A 23,994-nucleotide genomic window follows, 5' to 3' on the forward strand; every position below is an offset into this window, starting at 1 on the left:
GTCAACTAGTTTCTAAATAACTCTTTTCTCTTTTGGTACACATAGGCAAGTGATGGTATAAGAAATGGCTATAACATAAGCCAGCTATAAATGTGGAAGAATGGGCAGCTTGAGAGATAAAAAAAACTTCAATTCATAGCCAAGTCTAAAGTTTAGGGATACAATTGTACTATTTTCTATTTGTGTTTAAAACGTTTCACTCGCCAGCTGCCAGTGGCTCACGCCTGTCATCCTAGCTACTCAGGAGGCTGAGATCTGAGGATCCCAGGTCAAAGCCAACCAGGGTAGGAAAGTCCATGAGACTCTTACCTCTAATTAGCCTCCAGAAAACCGGAAGTGATGCTGTGGCTTAAGTGGTAGAGCATTCGCCTTGAGCTGAGGGACAGTCCCCAGGCCCAGAGTTCAAGTCCCATGACCGACAAAAAGTTTTCACTCAAAAAAAAAAACGGTAAGAAAAGGACCTGCCACATAGTAGCTTTTCATTTGTGTATACCTATTCTGGGACTGAATTCTGGATGCTGTCCCTGAACTTTTTCATCCAAGCTAGTACTCTACCACAAGTCATAGTGCCACTTCTGGCTTTTTGCTGGTTAGAGGTAGGATGTCTCATAGTCCTTCCTTCCTGGACTGGCTTGGAACTGGGACCCTCAATTTAGCACGAGCAACCTGTGCTTTATGTAGAAGTGACTTACCAATCCATGGAGCCCAAGTCAGCAGCAAAAGAATCACAGCACCACTCCCTGAAATTGACTTTTTAATTCCAAATACTGTACTGTCTTAGACAAGGGCTAGCACTGAGAACAGTGTGCTTCATGGGAAATGAGTGGGTGGTGGCCTCAGCCTGACTGCTGTGTGGCCTTGCTGCACCCAACACAAAAGAAAGATGATAGAAAAGAGAAGGAACCCTAAACTCCCGAAATTAATTCACCTAGGAACAGTAGCGAAGACTTTTGTAGCAAAATTTTCATGATTTTTAAAGTGACAGTCTTCAAAAGTACTTTTCTCAAATTTAAAAGCTAAAAAAAAACTGAAGAGGGGACAGTCGCACTGGCTCAGAAGAGCTGCACCTGTTGCCAAGGTGACACTCAGTCCTCCTTCCGAAACGCAGTGGGGCTGGCACCTCCCGAAGAGGCTGGCTGGAGGTACTGATCAGGGAAGCCGAGCGCACGTCACGCACGGCGTGCATCACTAACCGTGAGGCCCACAGCTACTGCTCCTCCTGGCTTGTGCTCAGGTTGCCTTTCTGTACCTCAAGCTCCTCGGCGCTGACCATGGATGGATCGATGGCGGCGTATTTGGTTCCGTGGAACTGCAGCAAATGGATCTGTGCAAACACAGGGCGGTGGGGCTGGGATGGAGGCTCAGCTGCCTTGATCGCTATACCACGCACGCAAAAAGGTTTTACTCTAAAGTTTGACTAATGGGAGAAATCTTGGTAGACACAGAAGACTCAAAAGCTGTTGAGACCAGGTCTTTACTATGTGACCCAAGCTAGCCTCTAACTCCTGATTCTCCTGTCCCAGCCTCCCAAGTGCTGGGATTATAGATGTGCGCCAGCATATCCTACTAGTGCACATTTTAGGAGACCTAGTTAGGAGGCTGAGACTTGTAGGGTCACGGATCAAAGCCAGCCTGGGCAGCAGGCACTCTACTATTTGAACTATGTATTCACCAGCCCTTTTTGCTTTAGTTATTTTTCCGATCTCTCATTTCCCCCCCCCCCAGGACAGCATCAGATCAAATCCTATCTCCCTCATAGCTGGGATGACAGACATACACCACTATGTGTGGCTTGTTTGAGATGAGGTGTCACTAAATATCTCCTAAGCTGGCCTTGACTCTCAGGTCCTCCCTATCTCTACATCTAAGTAAGTAGCGGGGATTAAAACTGAGCCACAACACCCAGCTAGGTACCATTTCCTATGTTTTCAGATCCTCTCGCTGGTTCTACTTGTACAAGTGGGATAAAAGGATCCAGGAACGTGACTTTCTCCATAAAGCTCCTGGTATCAGCTAAATTGCCAAGGAAGTCACTTGTCACTTCCATTCTAGTAGCCCTTTAGGTAGAGAATGAAGAAGCGTTTTAGTTGGTAGTGGTTTTTTCTCTCCTTTACTACAATAAGATTATACATCTCCAGCTCATGTCTACAAATCCCAGCTACCTGGTAGGCAGAGATTGGAAGAACCATAGCTAGAGGCCAGCTGAGACCCCTCATCTCAATAAATAAGTTAGGTGTGGTGGTGCGTGCCTGTAATATCCAGATAGGAGACAGAGGTAACAACTGAAGAAAACGAGCTGTGTGTGACTCAGTGGTAGGGCACCTGCGAGGCACGTGGAGTTCAGACCCCAGAACCACCAAAAATAGCATAAAAAGTCAGGTCCTGGTGGCTCATGCCTGCAATACTAGCTGAGATCTGAGGATTGTGGTTTGAAGCCAGCTCAGGTAGGCAATTGTGACATTATCTCCAATAATGACCAAAAACCCGGAGGGTAGCTATCGCTCATGTGGTAGAATGCTAGCCTTGAGAAAAAGAATCTAACAGACAGCACCCAGGCCCTGAGTTCAAGCCATAGGACTGGCATCAAAACAACAACAAAAAAACCCACTTCATGAGGCTCATTTAAGCCTGGTGTATGGAGCAGGCCTGCTATCCTAGAAAAAGGGATAGTAAGCAGAGTATTCCGGGTCTCTAAACACACTGGAGTCCATTTCATCAAGTTAGTGGCCCATTCCTACACAAGCTTCTGCCATTTCTCGCTTAATCCACTCTCCAAATCGTGCTGGGAAGTCCCACTGGCTCCAGACTCTAGGTGACCTACCTGTACATAGAGATTCACCTCTGCGCTTCTGCACAGGTAAGGGAAGTTGCCTCCCGTTTTGAGGTGAGCTCGCCGGGCATTTGGGTACAGTTTGTACATTTCTTCCTTGGCTTCGGTTGACAGTGCGCTCTGGTCAAACACCTGAGGAACACAGGGCAGAGACGAACTGGATTTCACACATTCTTTCCTAACAGACGAACATGCCTCTGCCCAGAGTGGTCCCCGGCTTACACCTATCATGCTAGTTATTTGGGAGGTTGAAGATCACATTTCAGAGTCACCTTAGGCAGACAAACCCTTAAGCCTCTCATCTCCAACTAACCAACAAAAAGTGGAGATGTGTTGGGGCTGGGAAGGTGGCTCAGTGGTAGAGCGCTTATCTTGTATGCATGAGGCCCTGGGCTTGATTCCTCAGTACCACATAAGCAGAAAAAGCCAGAAGTGGCGCTGTGGCTCAAGTGGTAGAGCACTAGCTTTGAGCTGAAGAGCTGAGGGACAGTGCCCAGGCCCCATGACTGACCAAAAATAAAATGGAGATGTGGTTCAAGGGTAGAGGACTAGGCAAGGAGTGGGAAAAAAAAAAGGCTGAATGGAAGGCCCTGTGTTCAAGCCCCAGCAGTGTCACACACATGCATAAGCAAGTCAGGGCTGTAGGTCACTGGTACAGTGCAGTTAGAAGCCCTGGGTTCCATCCCAGCATTAACAAAAGTCACCAGAGTGAGACACCACCTCATACCCATTAGGATGGCCATTATTTAAAAAAAAAAAAAATCAGGAAATAACTCTTGTTCGGACTATGGAGAAATCAGAACCTTATGCACTGCCAAGGGGGATGTAAAGTATTGCAGCCACATGGAAACATTGGGGTAGTTCAGTCCTCAAAGTTAAGGCAGCGACCTCTCTTGCAGGCACACACCCACAATAAGGAAAAGCAGGACTCAACAGGTACCTTCATCCCGGTATTCACAGAAGCTTTCATTAGTCACAAGGGCCAGAGTGGACAAACAACCTGGGTGTCCACTGACCCAGGCATGGATGGGTAGATTGTTACTCAGCCTTAAAGGCACAATATTTGAACATGTTATAGCATCAATGCATCTTTTTTGTTGGTCATGGGGCCCGAACCCTGGCCCAGGTGTTGTCCCTCAGCTCTTCAGCTCAAGGCTAGTGCTCTGCCACTTGAGCCACAGCGCCACTTCCAGCTTTTTCTGCTTATGTGGTGCAGAGGAATTGAACCCAGGGCCTCCTGCATACAAGGCAAGCGGTCTACCACTGAGCCATCTTCCCCGTTCACATTTTTTTTTTTAAATGGTACTGGGGTCTGAACATGGGATCTTGTATTTATTAGGCAAGTGCTCTGCCACTTAGTCAATGCCCTCAACCTCAAAAATCCTCAAAGCATTGTGCTAAGTGAAAAAAAGCAAGGCACAAGAATCTGAGAGGGTAGGCAACAGAGACACAGATGTGGACTTTTGGTTGCCAGGGACCAGAGAGGAAAAGAAGGAACAACAGTTATTGTTCAAGTGAATGGCGGGGTCGGGGTGGGGGGAGAGGAAGTGGTATGGAGTAGAGGATGATAAAACAAAGTTCCGAGCTGGACATTGGTGGCTCATGCCTGTAATCTTAGCTACTCAGGAGGCTGAGATTTGAGGATCACGGTTCAAAGCCAGCCCAGGCAGGAAAGTCCGTGAGACTCTTATCTCAAATAAACCAACAGAAAACTGGAAGTGTTGCTAGCTCAAGCGGCAGAGTTCTCCTCTTGAGCTGCAAAGTGCAGGGATAGCACCCAAGCCCAGAGTTAAAGCCCCATGAATGACAAAAAAAAAAAAGTTCTGGTGGGCTTCTGTCTAAATCCAGCTGCATAGGAGGATCACTGTATGAAGCCAGCTAGGCAAAATGTCTGAAAAATCTCCATCTCAACAGAAAAACTGGCTACTACAATAGCAAATATAAATAGGAGGTCTGGGCTGGTTTGGGCAAAACAAAGATCCTGCCTGCCTAGTGAGCTCGAAGCCCCAAATTCAAATCCCAGTACCACACACAAACTTCTGGGATGGAATAGTGCTAACGTTTGTACAACATTGACAATGTACTCGGTCCCCAAACCATTTAAAAAACTAGCCTGGTCAATTATGATATATTAAAACAGAAAAGAACAGGTTAGGGTTGTAGCTCAGTTGTAAAGCACTTGTCCAGCAAGCACAAAGCCTTGGGTTTGATCCCTAGCACAAAAATTAAAAAAAAAAAATTTTTAATGTACCCAGGGGGCTGGGAAGGTGGCTCAGTGGTAGAGCGCTTGCCTTGTATGCATGAGGCCCGGGGTTTGATTCCTCAGCACCACATAAGCAGAAAAAGCTGGAAGTGGTGCTGTCATTCAAGTGGTAGAGCGCTCGCCTTGAGCTGAAGAGATGAGGGACAGTGCCCAGGCCCAGAGTTCAGGCCCCATGACTGGCAAAAGAAAAAAAAAAAGCACCCAGATGGGTAAAGTCTAAGCAGGCTGTGTAAGTCTATGTTGTTCTTGCCAGGGGAAAAAAAATCCAGGAAGTGAGAAAAACTAAAAGCAAGGCAGCCTTTGCAATAGCTCATCGGAAATGATCTGACATGGCAGGGGGGAGGGGGAGGGGAGCAGAGCTTACATCCATGATGGTTACTGGAATGTCCCGAATTTTATGAGGTTCCACATAAGAGTTCTGACAATTCAGGGTGAGTCTTGAAGCCAGTTCGCTCTGCCCCAAACTTTCCAGCTGCAGAAAGAAACACTGGTAAGGTTTCTGAAATAATTCTAGATATTTATGTCAAAGTCTACAGATGTTTATGGTTCCACAGCCCTCAACCAGGTGTCCACGGGCAGAGCAAGCCAATCTGTGCCCCTCAACATTGAAGGGATCTTTGACCCGGAAGAGATCTCACCAATCACCTGTCCATTAGCTCCTAAATGGAAGCCTGCAGACCTGGTTCATCACATTTACCTGAGCAGGAGAGGGTAAAATAAAATTGCAGATCCCAGCTAAGTGTAGTGTAGAGGCTCCCACTTGTAATCCCAGCACTTGGAGGCAAAAATGATTCCCAGCCTAAACTAAAGAGTTGCAACTCTGTCTCAAAGCACTGAAGAGAAAAAAAAAAAAGGAAAATATCCCAGGTTTCCAGATTCCAGGTGGATTGTCTCATGTGAAGCCTTAGTATCTGTTTCCAAGATGGGAGTCTTACTATGTTGCCCAGGCTGGCTTTGAACTCTCAATCTTCCTGCTTTAGTCTCATGAGTTCTGGGATTACAGGAATAAGCTAACCATACGCAGGTTTGAATAAAAAAAAATCATTTTGGGGCTGGGAAGGTGGCTCAGTGGTAGAGCGCTTGCCTTGCATGCATGAGGCCCTGGGTTTAATTCCTCAGCACCACATAAGCAAAAAGAAAAAAGCCAGAAGTGGCGCTGTGGCTCAAGTGGTAGAGCGCTAGCCTTGAGCTGAAGAGCTGAGGGACAGCGCCCAGGCCCAGAGTTCAGGCCCCACGACCGGACTAAAAAAAAAAAATATTGTACATACTAATAGGATAACACAGTTGGTAATGTTTAAGTCAGGTTGAACACACTTTAAACATTTATCATTTGTTTAGGTAAAAACCTTTCAAAACCTTTCCTTCTAGAGTTCTGCAGTTTAATACATTACTGTTCTATTGGAGGGGAGGCAGGTTTTGAACTTGCTAAGCAGGCATTCAGCTCCCACTTGGAATCTAGCATCTAGATGCTCCCCAGGGGATGTGGATGAAGAACCATGGGAAGCACTCACGTAGCCAGGCCTTACGAGTGGGAATAAAGCATTAAATGTTGGGGTCAATGAGAAGGATGGATCTCCCTCGAGGTCACTGTGGAAATCCCCAGTCCAAGGTGTCCCCACGCCCCAGCCACGAGCCTCACCCTGTCCACCATGAAGTCAATGGCATCGGCCATCACGGGGTCCACCGGGCCAGACGAAAAGTTTCCGAGAACTATTTTTTTGAGCATAAAGGAGGGCATCAGCCAAAAGCTGGAAAATAAAGAGTGGCAGGCATGACTTTGGTGCTTCCTGGCACTTCAGTGCCACTCAGTGATGGCAGTACTGCTGCTTCACCTCCTTACCTGCTGGCTTTTGCAATGCCCCTCCCCTCCTCCCCCAGTGCTGCACACACACTGAAGTCAGAGGTGAGGATTTCTTAAGAAGTTCTGGAATGGGAGCTCTCTTCTATTAATGCACTGTACATAATTTACCTTACTGAGATGCAAAGCATCAGTGAGGAGGAGGGATACTGGAAAGAGGAAGACTAGAGTTTGCAGAGGGTGGAAAAGGAAATCTAGTCAGGTGCAGAAAGAAAAGCCCACACAGGACACAGCTTTTCCAAGAGGAACCCTGGGTAAAAATGGATAGTGAGGAACACGCTGTTTTCCTGGTGGACATAGGTGTTATGTACGTGGTACTAATACTACACTAGCACATAAGCTATATGGACTACTACTCTGTAATGAGGGTCCATGTAAGATGCTATATGGACTACTGGTCCATGTAAAATGCTATATGGACTACTACTCTGTAATGAGGGTCCAGGTAAAATGCAAGACCACTCCTTTTGCCACCTTTGCAGAGCCATCTTGTGCTCTCATCCTGAAGCACAGATTTATTTTTGTTGGTGGTCGTGGAGCCTGAACTCTGAGCCTGGGCACTGTCCTGCAGCTCTTCAGCTCAAGGCCAGTGCTCCACCACTTGAGCCACAGCACCCCTTCTGGCTTTTTTTGCTTATGTAGTGCTGAGGAGTCAAACCCAGGGCCTCATGCATGCAAGGCAAGCACTCTACCACTGAGCCACCTTCCCAGCCCCCGAAGCACAGCTTTTTTTGTGCATCCCAAAGTAAGGAAACAAATGAGGGCTCAGATGTATGAGCTGGTAATCCCTATCCTCTCCCCTATGGCTGTACAGAGAAGTAGTCCTCTTGCATGCCTGACAGACCCTCCCCTGTTTGACCAGAGCACTGGGCTTAGCTTTATAACAAAATGTTGCCTCAGTATGGTCTATCCTGCTTGGATTCCTTCTCAATTTGCTTTTTAGCTCTAGACTTACTGGGTGTATTTGCTGCGCTAGAAGTGGGAGCAAATCTTTTCCTAGAAACCATCTGGGAAGGGCCTTTAAGGGCAGTACACTAAATGGGAATGGGGCCAATCCCCATAGGAAACAGATGGGCTGGCCTATCTCAGTCCTGTAATCCTAGCTACTCAGGAGGGTGAGATCTGAGGCTCGTGTTTCAAAACCAGCCTAGGCAGGAAAATATGCGAGACCCTTATCTCCAACTACTCACAAAGTGGTAGAGTGCCTGCCTTGAGTACAAAAGCTCAGGGACAGCACCCAAGCCCTGAGTTCAAGCCTGAGGACTGGTACAACACAAAGGAGGAGGGGTTTGGTTGTCCCTTCAAGAATAAAGAAATGCTGACTTACGTTTGGCCTGGAGTTAAAACTCCAATGCAAAGCAGCCCTTGATACATGGCAAAGGGCTGGTTTTGTTGGGATGAAACAGAAAATTATACCATACAGTTATACATCCTGAGACTAGCACTATAGCAAGAATAACCAATGCAAGCCAAGATTCCTGACCCCAGGGGAAGTGGATGGAGGCAACCAGAGAGGTCAGACAGGTCACAGCCTCTTGTCTTACATGACTATGGACGGGAGAACTTAGCTGCATGGGACTGTCCTTCAGCACACAGCCTGATCACTGAAACTAGCAAAGCAAACCCACAAGCTTAGATGCAACTAGAGTTCCTCAGTCCTCACTATAAAAGGAGCTAAGATTCAGATTAAGATGGTCTTTTTGGACCCTGGTCTGTCATTTTTATCTTGGTCCTGTGAAGCTTACCTAATCAACCATTCCTTAAGCTAACAACTTGTCCTCTGATCCCTTTTCAGCCTGGAAGTAAACAGACTTGAGTCACTTTCTAATAGGCTAATGAAAGAAGCATACAGCAAGCCAGTTTTAAGATCTTCGGGCCAGGAATAATGGTATATTCCTCCTATAATCCCCAGCTACTTGAGAAGTAGAGACAAGAGGGATTATGGTCCAACGTCAACTTGGGCAAAAGCACAAGACCCTATTTGGAAAACAAACTACAAACAAAAAAGGAGTGGAGGTGTGACTCAAATAGAGTTCTTGCAAACTAATTACAATACTAAAGTCAATGAAGGGATGGCTCGAAGGAAACAGGACCCACACTGGTTGCCCCAATGTCCTAGGGGGCATTTGTCAACATTTCCATCTTTCTGAAGCACAGAACATCTTCTGATGAACCACACATGTGTTCTAGTCTTTTCAACTTGGTAATAGTGCAGAAAGTGAAGGAAATCAAGTCTGTGTCACACTAAAACATGCCAAACACCTCAGCCAATCTATACACAACTACCCACACAGTCAGTGCAAGTGCAAGTTACTGTAGAGCAATGCAGACAAACTATACACGTATCTGAACAGACAGTAACCAACTGAGTAATGGAAAGAACTGGACATAGAGTTCATTCTTTTCTTTTTTCTTTTGTTGCTGGTCCTAGGTTTTATGTCAGAGCCTGGACAAAACTCCCTCTAAGCTTTTTCACTCAAGGCTAGCACTCTACCACTTGAGCCAGAGCTCTAATTCTGATTTATTGGTGGTAAATCGGAGATGAGTCTCACAGACTTTCCTGCCTGGGCTGGCTTTGAACCACAATCCTCAGATCGCAGCCTCCTGTGTGGCTAGGATTACAGGTGTGAGCCACAAATGCTCAGCTCAACCCTTCTCTTTTACAAAGGTGACCACTCCAATTTTAAAAGCCAGAGAAGTTGCAGAATTCAGAAACAGATACAAATCTTTCTTCCCCACTGCACGCGCACACACACCTCAAGCCAACACTCCAGAACATTCTGACCAGCTGTTTATGTCTACCTGTTTGCAGTCCACGTCTGGTTGAAGATGGAGGTGTCGCTGAAGGCATTGCAGAGAATGAGGGAATGGACTCTAGGAGATTTGTGAGTGTACTCGGCAAATTTCTGAGCCAGAAAGCCTCCCAAAGAAGCCCCAAATAGATGGACCTAATTATAAACAAACATAAGGCAGGGCCCAGAACGCTGATCATTCCCAACAGGAGTATAAAAAAAAAAAATTACTTCGGTTATCACTAATCCTAGAATACAATGTCATCACAATTCAATAGTCTGATCGATACCGTAGCTAGAAATGTAAGAAACACTATATTTAAATGAAGTTTACACACCACATCAAGAAAACAACACAACTGTGCCTTCAAATTACGTATACCAGTTAAAAATAGTACCCAAAGATTACATTAGAAAAATGAGACTACTGCCAGGCACTGGTGGCTCACACCTGTAAGCCTAGCTACATAGGAGGCTGAGATCTGCAGATCATGGTTCAAAGCCAGTCCAGGCAGGAAAGTCCATGAGATTCATTCCCAATTAACCACCAGAAAATGCTGCTGTGGTTTAAAGTGGTAAGAGTGCTAGCCTTGAGCCTAAGAGCTCAGAGACAGCCCCAGGCCCAGAGTTGAAGCCTCACAACCTGCAAGATGAGACCACTGCCCAAGCCTGGAGAGGCCCCGCTCGGGAGGCCCAGGCAGGAGGATGGAGAGTTTTGAGGTCAGCCTGGGCTATATACTGAGACCCTGTCTCAAAAACAAAACAAAGCCAGGCACTGGTGGCTCACACTTGTAATCCTAGCTACTCAGGAGGCTGAGATCTGAGGCAAGCCTGGGCAAGAAAGTCCAATAAACTACTCAGAAAAAGCTGGAAGTGGAGCTGTGGCTCAAGTGGTAGAGCGCTAGCCTTGATCCAAAGAAACTCAAGGACAGCGCCCCGGCCCAGAATTCAAGCCCCAAGACCGGTAAAAAACAAAAATCCAGCAAACCAATTCCACTTCAGTTTCTGTTTACAGGAACTCTGAGGCACAGCACTGGCCTGTCAGGTGCATGGTCCGGTTTAATCAGTGCCACTGACAAAATGGTAAGCAGAGGGTCACAGCGGCATTATTCGTTAGACACAATGTGAGAAAAACCCCAGACATGCTATGTTCATCTAATTTAACCCTAAAGAGAAATAAAACACATAAAGGAAGTCCGGAGTGAGCATTCAACTGAACGGACCTATTCCATGAAATGCCCAAAACCTAAAGTGCTTGAGGGCATAATACTCAGAAAAAATTGCAACATTTCAAATTTCAGTTTTACATATTAGGGATGAGATGTATAAAGAGTATGAAAATGATGATCAAGTATATAAAAAGATTCCCAAATCTGAAATATTTTTATTTTTTGTCACTCACCCCTGGGTGACTGAACTCAGGGCCTCCTTCTCTCACGCTACACAAGCATACTTGTACCATGCCCCAAGCCATTTAGTTTATTTATTTGGGGGGGGGGGGGGGGAACTGGAGGAGTGTTAGGAGTTTGAACTGAGAGCTCTGAACTACTGCTCAGCTTTTTCCACTCATTACCAGTGTTCACCAGTCTGGCATTTTGCTGGTTAATTGGAGAAAGAGTCTCAGACTTTTCTGCCTGGGCTAGCTTTGAACCTAGATCCTCAGATTTCAGCTTCCTGAGTAGCTAGGATTAATGGCATGAGTTAATAGTGTCTGGCTGTAGTTTTTATTTATTTTTTGTCAGTTATGGGGCTTGAACTCAGGGCCTAGGCACTGTTCCTGAGCCTCTTTGTGCTCAAGGCAGCATTCTACCATTTGAGCCACAGCGCCATTCCCGGTGGTTAATTGGAGATAAGAGTTTCAGTCTTTCCTGCCAGGGCTGGCTTTGAACTCTGATCCTCAGATCTCTGCCTCCTGAGTAGCTAGGATTACAGGAGTGAGCCACCAGTGCCCTGAAGTTTTTTATTTTTTGAGCTAGGGTCTCAATAAGTGCCTTGGCTGACCTTGAGTTCTCAGTCCCCCTGCTTCAACTTCCTAAGTGGCCAGGATTACAGGTGTGTGCTACCTCATTCATCCAAAACCTTAAACACTTCTGATCTTGAGCATTTCAGATGAGGGATACTCAAGCTGAACTAACTCATGCTATGAGACAACTTCAGAAATGTTGCAAAAGACCAAACAGCATATGATCACATTATGTAAAATAACCAGAAAAGACAAATCACAGAAACAGAAAACAGATCAGGCTGCAGAGCTAGGAAAGAAGATGGGGAATCAAAGCTGATCAATCTGGGACTTTTTTTTGGGGGGGTCAGTCACGGGGCCTAAACTCAGAGCCTGGGCACTGCCCCTGAGCTCTTTTGCTCAAGGCTAGAGCTCTATCAATTGAGCCACAGAGTCACTTCTAGTTTTCTGGTGGTTACTGAAGAATCTTATGAGCTTTCCTGCCTAGGCTAGCTTTGATCTGCTATCCTCAGATTTTAGCCTCCTCATTAGCCAGGATGACAGACATAAGCCACTGGCACCAGGCTTTTTTCTTTTTTAAATAAAAGTTGATATAGTGTTTCACTATGTAATTCAGGCTGGCTTAAAACTTGAGCTCCTCCCTGGCTCAGCCTCCTGAATGCTGGGATTATAGGTATGTACCATCACACCTGGCTTGGAGTTTCTTTGTGGGAAAATTCCCCACCCCCCACCCCCCCCCAAAAAAAAATTAATGGTGGTGATAGCTGCAGGCATTTGGGAGTTTACTAAAAAATATTTAATTGTATAAAAGGTAAATTATGTGATATGTGAATTATATCGCAGTAAGGCTATCATTAAAAGAAAGAAAAACCCAGGCATGGTGGCTCACACCTATAATCCTAGTTACTCAGGAGTCTGAGATTGGGAGGTTTGAGATCAAAAGCTAGAGGTAGCAGGGTGTGCCTGTCATCCCAGCTATCAGGGAAGCATTAATAGGAGGATCGCAGGCCAGGAAAAAAGCACGAACCCTTTTGGAAATTAACAAATGCAAAAAGGGAATAGGGGTGTCAGTCAAGTGGTAGAGCACCTAAGGCCCTGAGTTCAAATCCCAGTCCCCCCCCCCTAAAAAAAGGACAACTCCAAGCTTTACAAGATAAATGTTACATTAAAAACGCATGTAGTAAATTAGTTCCAGGGTACTCACTTTATCCAATTGTAAATGGTCTAAAAGTTTTCTGAACCCATCACAGAATTCAAGATGATCCCAATAAACTGGATACTGCAGCTGAAACGACAATTTCAGTTTAAAAAACCATGGGAGTAAAAATGCAACTCATTTGAGGGGAAAAAAAAAAAAAAAAGAACCTTACATAATAGCATTTCTCATTTGCTCAAGCTTTGCCTCTTAAAATATATAAAAGCTTTCACTTTCTTCTAAACTTAACATATTTTACCTAAAGACCAAAATTTCAAGAGAATAAAAAGTGAACATACTCTAGGGATATATGTGAATAACAACTTTAACTCACATCAACTGCCAAATTAGCTAAGTGTGAGGTTGAAGGGAGAGTAGATCAGAACGGACCCAAGGAAAGACATGGTGTTGTCTGGATGGGAGGATGGCTCAGTGGCAGAGGCCGGCACCTAGCAAGCACAGGGTCTTGAGTTCAAACCCTGGGAGTTGGGGAGAGAAAGATGCTGATTGCCACTGGCTCATACCAAGAAGCCAGTGGCTTCTTGGGAGGCTGAGAGGGAGGATCGTGGTTTGAGGCCAACGCTGGGGAGAAAATTTTTTAACCTATAACTAGGCCCCATGATGATGGGAAACAAGGTAGGTGGAATGCGGCTCAGACACTTGGTTGGATAGGAAGTCCTAAAAGTTAGGAACAAATAGGGCTCGATGGTACCTCACCAGCCTAGCAAGGGCCGGGTACTGAGGCAATACTGTTTAAGCCCAATTGCCTTGTGAATGGAGGATATGATGTTCAAAGAGCTCAAGAGAACTGGAAATAACATTTGTTCTGAGGAGGGATCCCTCTATTCCGTATTATTTCCTTAAGGAGCAATCAATAAGATGGTTCTTTTGGATTGTCTTATTTTATCTGGTCTCTTGTACTTTATTACACTGAAAAGAGTATGGCACTTGGCCCTTTAATACTGGTGATGAGGAGAACAACAAAGCATAAACTCATCTCTAGAGGATTCAGGCTTGTCTCCTAAGAATTTCCCTGTTTTTATTATATTAATATGTATTTTTTTGGTTGGTTGTAGGGCTTGAAGTTGGGGCTTGGGCACTGTCTCTGAGCTCTTCAGCTCAAGGCTAGTGCTCTACCACTATGAGCCATAGCTGTACTCCTGGTTTTCTGGTAGTTAATTGGAGATAAGAGTCTCATGGACTTTTTTGCCTGAGTAGCCACCAGTGCTAGCTTCCTCTGTTGTTATATACATAAAACCCATCTGACAGGCTTGTTGTTTAAGTACTTATATTTATTCTGCTAAAGGAAAACAAAGGAATACATACCATCATGTATATTAGAGGATAATTTTTGATTTGATATATTGCTTTAATTATTAAAATTCGGTTTGTGTAGCCAGGCACTGGTGGCTCATGCCTGTAATCCTAGCTACTCAGGAGGCAGAGATCTGAGGATTGAGGTTCAAAGCCAGCCCCAGCAGGAAAGTCTGTGAGACTCTAATCTCTCTTATAAACCACCAGAAAACCAGAAGTGGAGCTGTGGCTCAAAGTGACAGAGTGTTAGACTTGAACAAAAGAGCTTAGGGACAGCTTCCAGGCCCTGAGTTCAAGCCCCATGAATGACCAAAAAAAAAAAAGTCTCCATTATGCAAAAGAAATTAATCTGAATTTTAATACTGATACAGCAATACTTACAGCTATCACCCGGTAACCCCATCCAGTCAACGCCAAAATCTGCTGGAAAAATACATCTGCAGTTCCGCTGACAGGGGGAAGAAATATGAGAGGGCACCTGATACTTCTGGGGCCGGCATCATAGAGTGACCATATCTTACTGTCATCGTCATCGACAATAATCTGCAGAGAAAGTGACAAGTCAAAAACAAGAACTCTTACATCTGGTTTCGATGCATAGTTTCAAAGACAATTTAATACTGCCTTGACCTGGGGGGGGGTCATAGACGATTCAGTGCACACAACAAACTGCTCTGATTTCCTTTTCTTTTCTCGGATTCCACGGAGTTGGGTTGCTTTTTTGGTCTTGTTTTGAATTTTCCTGTCCATAATAACAGGAAGAAGCTTGATTTAACATCAGATCTAACATCAAACAGTAAACTCTGGGCATGGCATCTTTTGCCCCCCCCCCCCTTTCCCTGCTTGTGGCTCTGTGTATGTTTGTGTGTGCATGCGCATGTGTGTACAAGAAGCAAGCTGGCAGTCAGTTTCCCATGCTGAGATCCGCAGGCCACCACAGAGATCAGTACCCTAGGCCTCTGTGGTGAAGCAGGTAGGGATGGCTCCAGCTGAGGAGAGATGCTTCGGACCTGGTCTAGACCAAGCCTGAGGGGTGGGAAGTGACTCCAGAGGAAGGCTGAATGGCTGCCATGTGACCCTGGCCTAGTAGGAAGGGCAAAGCAGGTGTACATGAGGAGTCTGGGAGATGCCTCAGGCCATACTGTAGGGGTGGGCAGTGGGCACCGGGAGAAAACAGGCTCTTCTGGGAGAGGAGGGAGGAGGGGTCATCAGAAGCCAGCTTGATTTAGTGGTCATTAACCAGGCAAGAGGGAGGGAGGAGAATGAAAGGGGCTGAGGTCATTCAAGCACTCTGCAGCTAAGTGTGACTATTATAATTCATTGCACAAGCATTTGCCAGTTCAAATCAATATAGGCTCTACTTTTAGGCTGGAAAACCTCAGGGCCCCTAAATGCTTCTGTCTGAGCCTCCTAGCTGGCTCTCCACAGTCACTCAGGACAGCAGCACACTGACCTGAGGTTACTGCATCACAGGGAGCCAATTCACAGGGCAAGGCCAAGTCTACAGAGACTGAGGAATGTCCCGGATTTCCCAATGTCACACAGGAATGTCTTCACCTTTGTATTTTGCCACTCACAGTTTTGTTTTACTTTCCTGGTTTCTTGTGGTTTAAAATACAAGCAAACAAGCTAGCTGCCCAGTGGCTCACACCTGTAATCCTAGCTACTTAGGGGATCTGAGGATCCAAGTTCAAAGCCAGCCCAGGCAGTCAAGTCCTTGAGACAAATAAATTACCAAAACAAAGGAAGAAAAAGAAAAAAAGGGAAGCTGTGGCTCAAGTGGTAGAGTACTAGCCTTGAGCAAAAGAAGCTTAAGCATACTGCCCAGGCCCTGAGTTGAAGCAGAGGAATGGAAAACAAAACCTTTTAAGAACCTTTGACAATGCATACCCACAAATCCCAATCTTACAGTAATAAAGTCATGCAAGACAAACACATCTTTTAGGGAATTATCCAAATAATTTAATTTGTAAGAAAAGGAACATGGATAACATGTCCTTAAAAGTGACAAGAGACCACAGCTATAATTACATATGCTAGTTATTTCGACTTTCTCAAGAGTTTTGTAATTGGTCATTTTGTCAAAATTCCTATAGAAAAATAACAGTTACCTGTTTGATAATTTGAAGACAAGCACCACAAAATTTAAAGCAAACTTACGCTTTATGGACTAAACTGATAATTGGAAATTTTTAATCCATAAAACTACACCCTAGCTGGGCGTCGGTGGCTCATGCCTATAATCCTAGCTACTCAGGAGGCTGAGATCTGAGGATTGTGGTTCAAAGCCAGCCCAGGCAGGAAAGGCCATGAGACTCTTATCTCCAATAAACAACTCAAAACCAGGAGTGGCACTGTGGCTCAAGTGGCAGAGCACCGGCCTTGAACTGAAGAGCTGAGGAACAGCACCCAGGCCCAGAGTTCAAGCCCCACAACTGACCAAAAAAAAAAAAAAAGCCCCACAAAAACTATGTCCAGCAATGACTTCTAAGACTGTTTGGGTGCATTTGGATATTTGGGATCTGGTGGTCTAAATACAGGAGCTCTTGGGGATCACCTGAAAGACGGAGGCAGGTAGAGGGACCCTGGGGCCGCTTCTCCTGGGAGGACAGTGGATCCAGGAGGCAGAACGGAAAGGATTCCCTTATAAGCAGCCCACGTTCTTATGCCTTTAAATTCCATGAAGTACAGATGAAATACAGCTGTAGTTTTTCTACTAAAATAAAATTAGCTGAGCACTAGTGGCTCATGCTTATAATCCTCGCTACTCAGGAGGCTGAGATCTGAGGAAAAGCTTGAAGCCAACCTAGCCAGCAAAGTCCATGAGACCCTTATCTCCATCAAAAAGCCAGTAGTGGAGATGGGGCCTAAGTGGTAGAGCATTAGCCTTGAGTGAAAAAGCTCAGACAGCGTCCAGGCCCTGAATTCAAGTATCACTACCAGCACAAAATAAAACTATTCTTTACAAACTAACTTTATCTTAAAATATTAACATGTTAAAATCTCTCCTGCTTAACTAGTGGTTCTCTCTTTTCAATGAAAACAACTAGCAAATATAGTTCATTCTAGAATTTTTTACCGAGACAGACTTCAAATTCTATCATAAAATAAAAAATGTCCTATCTAGCACTACATTTCTAGAAACAATTACTCTACTTTATAGAGTAACTGCATAAAATAGGATAAAAACCATGGTAAACAAAAAAAAAATTTTTTTGGTCAGTAGTAGGACTTGAACTCAGGGCCTGGGCACTGTCCCTGAGCTCTTATGCTCAAAGCTAGTACTCTACCACTTGAGCCACAAGCTCTACTACCAGTTTTTGAGTAGTTAATTGGAAATAAGAGTCTCATGGGGACGTTTCTGCTCAGGCTGGCTTTGAACCATGATCCTCAGATCTCAGCCTCCCGAGTAGCTAGGATTACAAGTGTGAACCGCCAGCGACTGGCTCAAAATTTTAATAGATTTATATAAAATATCATTGTACTCTAATTCCAATCCCTGTACTCCTGGGCTGTGTGTGCTATAATGTCAGGTAACCACGAGCCTCCTTCCCATCTGTGAACATACACTCCACACCAACTTGTCAAACTGTTCACAGAAACTAGATACATGACTTCCCCCAACAGTACCAGGCATATAGTAGGTATCTTGTCTACAGGTGGAGAACTGAATACATACGTCTACAGAGAAAGACTTTTTTGAGCAGTACTGTATCTGAACTCAAGGCCTGCACTTGTTATGTTCCCAGGCCTTTCGGCTTCAGTTATTTTTGCAGATAGTATATTGGGCTTTTTGCCCAGAGTTAGTCTTGAACCTTCACCTTTCTACATCTTACATAGTGGGGGACCACAGAGACATGTATCACCATACCCAGTTTGTCTGAGGTAGGATATAGTCTCAGTGCAGAGGGGTTAGAGTTACATGAATAGGGTAATGAGTACATTTCCTATCGGGCATTGTTACCCCCTCCTTTGATTTTCCCCACCTCACATCCCTCCCCACCTCCCACTCCTTACATTGTAAAGTTTGTTTTCAACAGTATCCTGTATATCTCATCGTCACAATGGGTCAACCTGCATCCCCATTTAAGCATTCCGTTACACCCCTTCCCCTCCCCAAATTACAAAAATGTATATATACAAGATGCAGAACACGGGAATCAAATACAGTGAAAATGGGTTATACCGTGGGGGAAGAAGGACAAAAGGAATGAAAGAATCATATAGTGCATTATAAGTACATTAAAAACAATAGCAGGAAAGATAAAATGCCTTTTGTCCCTGTCTTGGGGTACTTTTTGCTTAACATGAGATAGTCTAAGTTTATTTTTGTTTTTTTTTTGTTGGCCCGTGGGGCTTGAACTCTGGGCCTGGGCGCTGTCCCTCATATCTTCAGCTCAAGGCGAGCACTCTACCACTTGAGCCACAGCGCCACTTCTGGTTTTCTGGTGGTTTATTGGAGATAGGAGTCTCACGGTCTCTCCTGCCCGGGCTGGCTTTGAACCGCTATCCTCAGATCTCCACCTCCTGAGTAGGTAGGATTACAGGCGTGAGCCACCAGCGCTCGGCTGAGATAGTCTAAGTTTTTACCTAAGCTGGATCCAAATGCATTTTCCTGATCTCCTCCCAGGACTACAGGTATGAGCCACTGCACCTGGCCCAGTTGTTATTAACTGTAGCTTCTGTAACTCTTCTGGCAAGTGGGGAGAGGCAAGAATTCTGTCTACACTGACAGAATCTAACAGAGACCATAAACATGTTATCACAGGATTCTAACACTGGCACAAGGGACTCAAAAGAGTTTATTTTTTGTCACCTGTGGGGCCTGAACTCTGGGCCTGGGAGCTGCCCCTCAGCTCTTCAGCTCAAGGCTAGCACTCTACCGCTTGAGCCACAGCACCACTTCCAGCTTTTTCTGCTTATGTGGTGCTGATGAAACCAATCCAGGGCCTCATGCATGCAAGGCAAGCACTCTGCCACTGAGCCACCTTCCCAGCCCTCAACAGAGTTTTATTCTGTGATGGGAATACCCTTGATCTGGGATCTCCAAATGTTTAGGATTACCTTGAGGCTCAGAGTCAATAGTCGAACTCTAAGTATTTACTAAGAGTTTACTAATATCCTAAGTACACAGGTTTCTGGAAAACAACTATGCAGAGGAAGTTCATCATGGCAGAGACGGTAATGTGATCTATTGTAAATCTGAAGTCTGAGGAACAGAAATACAATCTGACTATCTGAGATAGAGCGCCAGCTGTGAGCAGAAAAGCCAAGCGAGAGCACAAAGTCTTGAGTTCAAGTTCCAGTATTGGCGCATGCATGTGCACACCACATACACACACACACACACACACACACACACACACACACAATCAAGCATATTGCTTTTGCTCGTGTCTCAAACACTGACTGCATGTGACACAGGCGAACTTTGTGCTCTATTAACCCCAAGGCATGATAACAAGCAATAATCTCTACTCACACACTATTGAGACTCAGCATCTAAATCACACATAAAAACTGTACAAGAGTTTGTAAAGAGGTATAGCAACTCCATACATACCTTTTTAAGGGGAACTGTACTTCTAAACCAGTTATAATCAGGAGAGATTTTAATCTCTCCCATGATCAGCCAGAATGGAGGTTAACCCTGAAATAAAAGCATGCTTACATCAGAAGTGAACATAAAAGTCTGGTGTCACTAAATCAACAATACTTTAAAACCATGGAAATGGGCTATTTTACCTTCTCAGTATCCACTTCAACAACAGAAAACAATTTGGTGTAATCACAGAGCAGAGAGATTGTCATTTCAACCCATTAGTTCTTCTAGACTAGAAAATGGACATGACTTATTAAGAAAATATGGCTGCCACAGAGATCAGGCAGAGCAGGCCTTCTGACACCCCATGGCAAGCCCTAGTTCCACATTCTGAACTGAGTCCCCTTGATTGCCTGTCCACACTGCCTCAGGAATCCACTGTAATACAGTTCCTCCTGTCTGATGACAGGGAACCAGTCCTTCTAGAGAAAGGAGTTACAGTGAGCCTGTTGCTTCATGAAGTCTTGAGCAAGAGATGGCATTAACCTGAGTTCAGAAATTCCACACAGAATTCAGGCAAGCCTGCCATTCTCAAGGATGTGTTTCAAAGATACATAAAAGACTCAAAGAAAATGATAGCAACAGTGTCTTCAGAGAGATATTTCTAGCTTTTTTTTCTTTTTTGCCAACCCTGGGGCTTGAACTCAGGGCCTGAGCACTGTCCCTGAGCTTCTTTTGCTCACAGCTAGCACTCTACCACTTGAGCCACAATGCCACTTCTGGCTTTTTCTGTTTATGTGGTACTGAAGAATCAAACCCTTTTTGTTTGGGCCTCTGTGTTGCATCATAACAAGAGCATGAAATTATAGATCCTGCTGCAGATTCTTATTGCCAACTGAGGAATTTCCACCCATCCGTTTGGAGCCACATCTTGTTACATCATGAACAAGGTAACCTAGTAGGGGTTTAACTCCTGGTCTGAAATTTCAAAGAAAGTTCAAGACTGTCACACGGAGCAGGGTTCTCTAAACTCAGTGAAGCTCTTCCTCATTCCTTGACCCTCCAGATCCGCTCCCAGAGACACACAAAGGTTCCCCATTGTCCCTACCTCTAAAAGCTATTGAACAAAAGTCCCCAGAGACAGTAAACATAGGCATTCCAATATTAAACCAGACTCAATACTCTTGAGATTGTAATAATGACCTTATTTCAGAGCTAAGATGGTACTTTCAGAGAAGTTTGTTAAAATCCTCAGTTATTTAAAAATACCTGTTATTTAAAAATACCAAGTCAGTGGTCTTATGCTGAAAATCTGAGTGCTTAAACACAGCTATTCTTTATACAAAAAATCCTCTAAAACATCAACTTTGTCTTGCAGATTAACATGCTAAAATAAGCCATTCTAAGCTCTCATAACTGATTATTACGGTTCAATAAAGCAACTAGTACAGTTACTTCTCCAAGACCTTATAATTGGGCAGATTTTAAATACTCCTATACCACCTAAATACTTTCTACATTTAATAGTATCTTTTCAGAAGCAAGTACTTTACTCTATATATAAATATAAAAAACAGGTTATGGAGCTGGGAAGGTGGCCCAGTGGTAGAGTGCTTGCATGCATGAGGCCCTGGGTTTGAGTCCTCAGCACTACATAAGCAGAAAAAGCCAGAAGAGGAGCTGTGGCTCAAGTAGCAGAGCACCAACTTTGAGCAATAAAGCTAACGAATGGTGACTGAACCTAAGTTTAAGCTCCAATGCCAGTGCGCACATACACACATATACATACACATATGCACACAAACCAACAGATGTAGAAGCTATCTTCCTAATCAAAACCAGGACTGTTTGCTTCTAGAAGCAACAAACATAAAAATTTAAAGTTATTTATAGTTTTAGAATCAATTGCAACACACAAACCAAAATACCACGTCAACTCACGGCCACGCAAGTTCAGTCAGCCACCTCTTTCCACAGCAGAAAGCAGAAAGATACTCCTCACCCACCGTCCTCAAGATAATTCCCAGCCACCTGAAATGCATTACAACTAATCTTGCAGGACAAACAGATTCCACTCAGCTGTGACTACATTTTTGCAGGAACAAGTGATTTGAACACTTGTGCTAGTTTGGCAGTAATGAAAGGTGAGATTGGTACCAAATGTTGCATCTGACCAGCTGATGTTCATGAGAAGGAAGAAAAAAAAAAGCCCCTGCTGCAAACAGAAAGCAGCTGGAAGGGGATTAAAAGGCAAGTTTGTTTGCGCTCTCTTTCATCCACTAATGCCCTGTGTTTTGCAAGTCACAAGAGAAACATTCTGTGCCCCGTAATAGGTTAGCTGAGATTGTGATCAAACTGGTCAGGATTCAATAAGGTGGACATAGTGAGCTCCATGTGATTTGATCTCATGTGAACTGGCCCTTCACGAAAACAAAGGCACCTGTTCATGCTAATGGGAAAGGGCCACTAGGGATCAACCTTTTGGTGATTAAGGAAGCCCCACCCAGTGGGGGGGGAAAGGGGGTGGGGGGGGAGGGCAGGACTCCAGGACACCAGGCTTCTCTTACCCTTATGCTAGTGGGTGATAAAGCTGGCAGTTAAGAATGTACAGCTGAGCTGGGAGCCGATGGCTCAAGCCTGTAATCCTAGCTACTCAGGAGGTTGAGATCTGAGGATCGAGGTTCAAAGCCAGCCCAGGCAGGAAAGTTGGTGAGACTCTTATCTCCAACAAACTACTAGAAAACTGAAAGTGGCGCTGTGGCTCAAGCGGTAGAGCGCTTGCCTTGAGCGGAAGAGCACAGGGACAGTGCCCAAGCCCAGAGTTCAAGCCCCATGACCAAACCAAAAAAAAAAGAAAAAAGAAAGTACATCTGTCCAGGATTCCAGCAGAATAGCCAAGGAAATTGCTTGACAAATGTTCAAGTCACTAGTCATAAGTTTCTGATCCTTTACCTCAAGTTAGCTCATTTTCATATGGACAATCAGTGATTAATTCTGGAAAAAACAAAGTATTAGCTCCTGAGAATTAGCTAAATGACAGGATTATGGTTGGCTGTTTCCTTTTGTTTGGTGCTGGGGACTGAATTCTGAGTCTTAACCATGCTAAGCATGAACTTTTCCCACTGAGCTACACCTCCAGCCCAGCAATGGCTTTTTAATGTCAGTATCCATCCCTATACATCAGTGTAGCGCTGTCCTTTTAGAAGTGTTTAGAGAATGTCTCTCCCTCTTTTCTCCAGCAACACATCCCATTATCTCTAAACTTCACCCAAGGTTAAAGCTGCCTACTTGACATCTCTTCCCTGTCTTCCAGAGCCCTTGGTGTAAAAGCTTTTGGAAATCTGGACGCAGCGACTGAGTTACTCCTTAGTCTGTTCAGGATCTCTGTACCAACTCACTGCAGGTAGGGGACAAGGCAGTTGCAAAAGCGTGTAACTCCCCAGAAAGGGACAAATCAGACACATCAACCTTGCGACTTTCCTCTTCCTGCATTCAATTCACAAGCCTCGCACCTGGCCTGTACTCAGCCACGACCCAGGCCTTTGTCACAATCTCCAGAAACAACTTGCCTGTACTCATGGTTCTTACAAGTTTACTGAAATGAAATGCTCCTGGGCCATGGAACCACGGCCCAGGATGATTAAAACAGGAGGCCGCTTTAAAGCTTCTGCCCTCCACCTGGGCTTTCCCATCCCTTCATCAGTCACATGGGGTGTGTGGGGGGGGGTAGGCGGCCACACAAAGGCGGGGTCGCAGGCACACCAAGCAGAAGGACCCAGACACCCAGACTGGACGTAGACACCCAGGAATGCAATCACGTGCACAGTCACATGGGCACGTCCACTCGTGGGCTACACTCACAAAGTCACACCCAGTCCCAGCAGCCGCGCATGCGCCGTACACACCCACCTACACCTCTCCACACACACACACACACGGCGCTCCCCGAGGCCTCTCCCACCCCTTACCGGCCCAGGCCGCCCCTACTTCCCTTCCCCTAGCGCCTGAGGCGGCTCTTACCTCCAGCCCAGTTTGGCGGTGGTAGCGGTCGTGTGGGTCGGGAGCCGCTGCGGCCCGGCGGGACCCGCAGGCGCGGAGGGCGCGGTGGAGGCCGGCCTCCGAGGGCGGGGCGCGCGGCCGAGCGAGCTCGGGCCGCCTCCCTCCTCCGCAGCCGTCCGTCTCTCCAGCTCGTCTCTCCCGCTTCCGGGTTTGGAGGGGGGCGGGGCCACGTCGCAGG

At 45.3% G+C, this 23,994-nt stretch overlaps 1 protein-coding gene across 1 annotated transcript; it reads right to left on the reverse strand.

Annotated features, from left to right (window-relative positions):
* Positions 1-741: 741 nt before the first annotated feature.
* Positions 742-23,880, reverse strand: Spg21 (SPG21 abhydrolase domain containing, maspardin). The gene is made up of 9 exons (XM_042687978.1): positions 23,778-23,880; positions 19,779-19,865; positions 14,597-14,758; positions 12,911-12,991; positions 9,754-9,899; positions 6,733-6,841; positions 5,458-5,565; positions 2,822-2,962; positions 742-1,324 (listed from the first exon to the last, which is right to left on the reverse strand). The coding sequence occupies exons 2-9, from the start codon at positions 19,839-19,841 to the stop codon at positions 1,208-1,210; spliced, it is 927 nt and encodes a 308-aa protein (XP_042543912.1). The 5' UTR covers positions 19,842-19,865; positions 23,778-23,880; the 3' UTR covers positions 742-1,207.
* Positions 23,881-23,994: the final 114 nt, after the last annotated feature.

This window comes from Dipodomys spectabilis, unplaced genomic scaffold, assembly GCF_019054845.1.
Source record: "Dipodomys spectabilis isolate Male_0828 unplaced genomic scaffold, ASM1905484v1 ptg000108l, whole genome shotgun sequence".
Lineage (NCBI taxonomy): Eukaryota > Metazoa > Chordata > Mammalia > Rodentia > Heteromyidae > Dipodomys > Dipodomys spectabilis.